At 59.9% G+C, this 6,573-nt stretch overlaps 1 protein-coding gene across 1 annotated transcript in view; it reads right to left on the bottom strand.

Annotated features, from left to right (window-relative positions):
- The window catches only part of LOC102377789 (integrin alpha-D), an 18,705-nt gene that overhangs the window by 7,149 nt on the left and 4,983 nt on the right, over positions 1-6,573 (bottom strand). Inside the window, 9 exon segments of the mRNA XM_025195246.1 lie at positions 648-776; positions 854-1,008; positions 1,297-1,457; positions 1,560-1,690; positions 2,127-2,333; positions 2,969-3,109; positions 3,607-3,755; positions 5,009-5,138; positions 5,244-5,317. Coding sequence (XP_025051031.1) covers positions 648-776; positions 854-1,008; positions 1,297-1,457; positions 1,560-1,690; positions 2,127-2,333; positions 2,969-3,109; positions 3,607-3,755; positions 5,009-5,138; positions 5,244-5,317 — 1,277 coding nt within the window.

The raw sequence follows: 6,573 nt of genomic DNA, 5'->3' as shown, positions 1-6,573 counted from the left end.
GATGTCAACCTCCAGGACTGGACACCTCAACACACAGCAACAGCCAGGCTGCTACCACTGGTGCCAAAGCCCTCAGTATTGCTGCCTGTAGCAACACTGTGACAACCACACGTCAGCCACCAGGATGAGCCACCTTGACACACAGGAACAGCCTGTCCGCTGCACCCAGTGCCAGTGCCCTCAATGTTGCCTCTTGTACAACACTGACAACCACACAACGTCAACCCCACTGGACACCTAGACACACAGCAACAGCCTGGCCTGTACCACCAATGCCAGTGCCCTCAGTGTCACCGCCTGTAGCAACTTTGTGTCAACCACACAATGGCAATCACCAGGACTGGATCCCTAGACACACAGCCTGTCTGCTGCAACCAGCCCCATGGCCCTCAATGTTGTTGCCTGTAGCAACACCATGACAACTGCACAGTCAGCCACAACAGGGAACCTCAACACACATCCACAGCCCATCTGCTACAACTGGAGCCAGGGCCCTTAATGTCACCACCTATAGCAACACTGTGACAACCGCACAACATCAGCTGCAAGGGCTGAGCCGAGAAACACAGTGACAGCCTGGCCACTACAACTGGCGCCAATGCCATTGGCATCTGTTGTGACACCAACCCCCTTCCCCAACATCTCACCGAGGCTACAACTGTCGTCTCCGTGTCCTCAGCCAGGATGGGGGTGAGGCCGCCACCGGGGATGGGGATCCCAGTCAGGTTGTAGGTCAGGCGCAGGGTGATGGGTGTCAGGGTGTCTTCAGGGCAGACCTGAGGGTGGGTACAGGTGTGAGGGTACCATGGGCCAAGGCTGAGGGAGGCAAAAGGGAAGGGGAAGGGACACTCACAGGCAGCCGGACACGGTACTCCTGGCACTTGGTATGGAGACTGACAGGCAGTGACAGGGACTGTGCAGGCAGGGGAGGATTGAAGGCAGCGCGGACCCGTATCCGCCCGGGGTCCAGTGCCAGCTCATAGTGGAAGGGGCCCCAGCTGGAACCACCTGTAGGGATGGGAGGGGGGTAAGAGCACAGCCCCCAGACCCCCGGGCACAGAATGACCCCCACTGCCTGCCTGAGGGGTGTGTTGTACTGGGTCAGGGCCTGGTGGGGCACCCCAGAGCTGGCTGCATCGGGGGGAACAGATTCGTGGCTGCGGAGGGGGCACTGGTTGGCTTGTGTGTGTCCTGGACACCTGGCTTTTGAATGTGTGGGTGTGGGTGGTAAGGCTGGAGACTGGGGGTGTGGCCTCTCCCCTGGTGGGCGGGACCTATCCTGGGAGTGGAGCTGACCCTGGAAGCGCTGGCCAAGGCTCAGGCGGAGGCTGAAGCAGATGCGGGTGGTGGCAGCCTCGGTGTCCAGCTGCTCCCGGCCCTGGCAGTCGAAGGCAGTCACTGGGATTGTGGTCGGGGCGAAGGTCACGGTCACGGCTGCTTGCAGCACCGGGCGTGACCTGCAGGGGCAGAGCTGGGTCAGCCACACAGGCGGGGAACCCAGACGTCCTGGACACATGCACCCACACGCATCCCTGGGGGACCCAGGCATCCAGGCTCACCGCAGCAGCAGCACCTGCCCACGGCCACCCACGGCGATGTCCTTCAGGCCGTCACCTGTCAGGTCCATGCCCCCACTCAGCGTCAGGCCGAGCGCCCACAGTCCCCTGGACACCTGGGTCCCCGTGATGCGCTGGGGGTGGGAACAACTGTCAGGGGGTGACAGGGACGGCGGGGGCAGGGAGGAAGAAGGTGGGGATATGCCTGAAAGGGGTGGGACTACAACTACATGGGAGGGGCCAATGGCTGTAGGGGCAGGATGAGAGATGGGGCGGGACTTAAATCTCCAGGGCTGGGGTTAGAGGTTAGGGGTCAAGCCAAGGAGAAGTGGATGGGGCTAGAGGAGCAGGGGGAGCCCTAGGAGCAGTGAGGGGGTGGGACTAGTGGCTATAGGGTCAGGGCTGGAGGGGTGGGTTTGAGACAGAGGGCTGGGCCAGGGGGCAGGGTCTAGGGCATGGGGGCGGGGCTACAGAAGCAGGGGTGGGGCTAGGGAGAAGGTAGGGGCTAAGCAGGGGATGGGGCCGTAGCAGCTGGGGACAGGGACAGGGGAAGTTGGGGACGGGGCCTACCTGGCTGGGCTGGTTGCGCAGGTGGCGCTGCTGCCCGCGGAAGATGTAGAGGGCCCCATGGGCACCGTCCTCCAGGGGGGCCCCCACGGCCAGGTCGGCGCGGCCATCGCCATCCACGTCCCCCAGCGCCCCCTGGCTGGCCCCGAAGCGCCCCAGGGGCTGGCCCCCCTGCCCCCGCAGCACCCCGTCACACCGCAGCGGCGCCCTCTGTGAGGGAGCACAATACCGTAACTCCCTGCCTACCATGCGTGCCACCCGCCCGCCAACCCCATGTGGGGCAGGGAAGGCAGTACCGTATTGTACTGGTACATGCGCACATGCCCCCTGGGGGCCCCGGCAGGCCAGAACGGGACCTAACATATCATCTGGCATGTAATGTGCGCCTCCCCTGCCAGCCACTCCGCAACACCCCCTATGGGGCAGGTGGGGGAGCTACTGTACTGTATCAGGTATATGCGCACCTGCCCCTGCCCTCTGGGGACCCCTACAGGCCAGAAAGGGAGCTACCATATTATCTGGTGTATAACGCACACCTCCTCCCCCCCACTTGCCTGGTAGCACCCCCAACAGGGCCTGGGTGGAGTTACTGTGTTTGATCAGGTATGTATGCACCTTCCCCTGCCCCATGGGGCACACATGCCCCTAACTTGCAGGGCCAGAAGGGGACGACCATATTTCCTCACAGATATGCACCCCTCCCCACTCCCAGAGCACCTTGCTGAGCTCCTGCCTCACCCCCTACCTGCTGCATGGCACAAAAGGGGGTTACTGTATTTTCTGGCATACAACATGCCCCCTTTTCCACCCACCAACCCAATCCCTGCCCCATCCCTGGGTCCTACCTCTGCTGGGATGGGGTAGACAAAGACACGGCCCCCACTTCCCTCCCCATAGTACATGGGGGCTCCAATGAGGATGAGGTCGGTGTTGCCATCTCCATCCACATCCATGGTGCTGAGGGAGCCCCCGAAGTATGAGCCAATCTGGGGGGCAGAGAAGACCCTGTAACCCTGCTTCAGGCCTGGCCCCCACCCTGTGTAGTCACCTCTGCAGCTCCCAGTCTCACCATCTGGCATCACAAGGAGGTTGTGCAAGAGGTTGACCCCTGCCCCCCCCCCTCCCCACACACACACATACACCTCTTACCCATGCGCTTTTGGACACGTGTCTGTACAGATCAACATGCCTGCCCATACACACTTATACAACGCTCGTGTGCCATTGCACGCTACACACATACATATGTGCTCACAGATGCAAGTGCTCATACACATGTGCATGCACGCATTCTGCTCACACACGTCTGAACATGTGCGCACACACATTTGCATGCACATGCATTACACACATGAACATATCTGCTCATGCTGGCACACAATGCACACATGGACATGAGACATAGAACCCAGGTGTCCGGGACATACAAAGCACCCAGGCATCTGGGATACACACACACACACACACACACACACGCCCCTACCTGATCCCCAGTCTTCTCTGCCTCGGCCCTCCAGGCCTCACTCTGGGGGTCCCGGTAGAACAGCACCACCTTTCCCACATGCTGGTATCGTGGTGCCCCCACCACATAGCCCCAGCGCTTCTTGGAGGTCACCCGCTGGACCGCATAGCCTGGGGGGGGGGGAAGGGGGGAAGGGGCAGAGATGTCACCAGCCAGCCTCCCCCAGTTCAGCTGCTGGAGCCACGGAGGATACTGGGAAGGGATCTAAAAGGAAGATCACCCAGCTCCTAAGTCACAATGGATGGATGGATGGATGGATGGATGGATGGGTTTTGGGGATGGATAAATGGAAGGAAGCGGGGTGGGGATGGATGGATGGATGGATGGATGGGGTTTGGGGATGGATGGATGGACAGATGGATGGATGGGTTTGGGGATGGATGGATGGATGGATGGGTTTGGGGAAGGATGGATGGAAGGAAGGGTTTTGGGGATGGATGGATGGGGGGATGGATGGAAGGGGTTTGAGGATGGATGGATGGGTTTGGGGAAGGATGGATGGAAGGAAGGGTTTTGGGGATGGATGGATGGGGGGATGGATGGAAGGGGTTTGAGGATGGATGGATGGGTTTGGGGAAGGATGGATGGAAGGAAGGGTTTTGGGGATGGATGGATGGGGGGATGGATGGAAGGGGTTTGAGGATGGATGGATGGGTTTGGGGAAGGATGGATGGAAGGAAGGGTTTTGGGGATGGATGGATGGGGGGATGGATGGAAGGGGTTTGAGGATGGATGGATGGGTTTGGGGAAGGATGGATGGAAGGAAGGGTTTTGGGGATGGATGGATGGGGGGATGGATGGAAGGGGTTTGAGGATGGATGGATGGGTTTGGGGAAGGATGGATGGAAGGAAGGGTTTTGGGGATGGATGGATGGGGGGATGGATGGAAGGGGTTTGAGGATGGATGGATGGGTTTGGGGAAGGATGGATGGAAGGAAGGGTTTTGGGGATGGATGGATGGGGGGATGGATGGAAGGGGTTTGAGGATGGATGGATGGGTTTGGGGAAGGATGGATGGAAGGAAGGGTTTTGGGGATGGATGGATGGGGGGATGGATGGAAGGGGTTTGAGGATGGATGGATGGGTTTGGGGAAGGATGGATGGAAGGAAGGGTTTTGGGGATGGATGGATGGGGGGATGGATGGAAGGGGTTTGAGGATGGATGGATGGGTTTGGGGAAGGATGGATGGAAGGAAGGGTTTTGGGGATGGATGGATGGGGGGATGGATGGAAGGGGTTTGAGGATGGATGGATGGGTTTGGGGAAGGATGGATGGAAGGAAGGGGTTTGGGGATGGATGGATGGATGAGTTTCCCTAACACAGGAGCCCGGCTCTGGAGAGCTCCACCTGGGCGGTCCTTACCGAGGTAGGCATCTTTCATGTCCCCGCTGGTTGTGGACACGTTGATGAAGGCTGCTTCCCCAATGGCCTCGTAGAGGAAGAGCCCCCCAGACCAGTCATAGGCGCCAACTGCCCCCAGTATAGGCCCATCCTAGATCAGTACAGACCATTAACTCATGCCCTACTGTGCCCCTCCTCCCTGCCCTGACCCACCCCCTGTTGAGTCCCCTGACCAATAGGAGATGAGGTTACTCACAGGAGAGAGCAGGGCACTGAAACCCTCTTGGGACATCTCCAGCTGGAAGGAGCTGCCCCTCTGGGACTGGGTGCCTGAAGAAACAGATGGGGGCGCACATCAGGCCTGGGTTGGGGGCCCCTGCTCTGACCCGAACCCTGAGCCATCCAGGGCCCCTTCCCTCTACAGAGCCCATTGGGTTGTGGGGGGTGGGGGGGTGACTGCACCTTTGGGTGCCTGGCGCTTTAAGGGCTGGAGGCAGGCAGCCAGCACATGCTGGATTAGGGCGGCCACTTTAGGACCCAGCACACACAGGCTGGGGCAGCAGTCTGCTGCCATTCATTGCAGGAGTAACATCAGCCAGCTGAGCTAGTGCTCAGGAACATCTTGGAGGGAAGGGCAGGAGCTGTGGGGATGGTTGGAGGCTTCTGGTCCTGGGCGCAACCTGAAACTGCACCCTGCCGGGGAAGGGTGGCCTGGTGGGCTTCCTCATGGTGAGACCAGGTACCACCCCAGTGAAAGGCAGGTAGGGGCACCTTAACCCCAGCCCCCGCTCTCCAGTGGGTATGTATAAATTAGGGAGAGAAGGGCCAGGCACGCTGGGACAGGCACCTGAGCCCCGCAAGGCTGTGAGACCCCGGAGGCCCCAAAGCAGGGCGGTGGTGATATGGGGGTCTGCTCAGACTAGGGTGCAATGAGAGGCACCTGAAGGACTGAGGACATATGGTGCAGAGTAGGGCTGCTGAGGGTGGCCTGAAGGGCTGCACCAGGCTTGTACCAAGTAGAGCTGCAAGGGCCGTTGGAAAGGCAGTACGGGGGCCGACCCCACCAGTTAGAACTGGAGCAAGTGGGAGGGGCAGAATCAGCCCAGTGTTCGGGCCAAGGTGACACCACGTCGAGTAGGGGAGCATGAGCGAACTGAAGGTGCTGCGTGTGCTGTGCCGGAGAGTTAGGCAAGCCTGATGGCCAAAAGATCACTCAAGGGAGCAGGGCAGGTTGTATGTGGCCCAGTGAGGGGCCGTGTGGAAGAGGCCCCTGTGAGAGGGGGGCGGAGCGTGTGTAAGTGTGAAAGAGGCCCAACGATGGACTGACTTTGGCCTGGCCTGAAGCCGGGAAGCAATAATAATATTCTGGATGCCATCTGCGAGGCATGGGCCAGCGTAGGGGTGGTACAAGCTGTGGATAGCAGTCTCTGGCATCAGGGTAGTGAATGAGCGCCTCCCGCTTAATATTTTATGCTAACATTCAAGTTGTGGCAGGAGAGTCAAGGCAGACTGGCCTGGGTAGGTGGGGTGGGCTATCACGAGATCTAGCCCCAGGAAGGCCCCCTGTCACAGGGGGCATGAAGGAG

Source organism: Alligator sinensis, unplaced genomic scaffold, assembly GCF_000455745.1.
Source record: "Alligator sinensis unplaced genomic scaffold, ASM45574v1 scaffold1409_1, whole genome shotgun sequence".
Lineage (NCBI taxonomy): Eukaryota > Metazoa > Chordata > Crocodylia > Alligatoridae > Alligator > Alligator sinensis.
The sequence above is the reverse complement of the archived record's forward strand: the minus strand, read 5'-3'. Positions and strand labels throughout refer to the sequence as shown.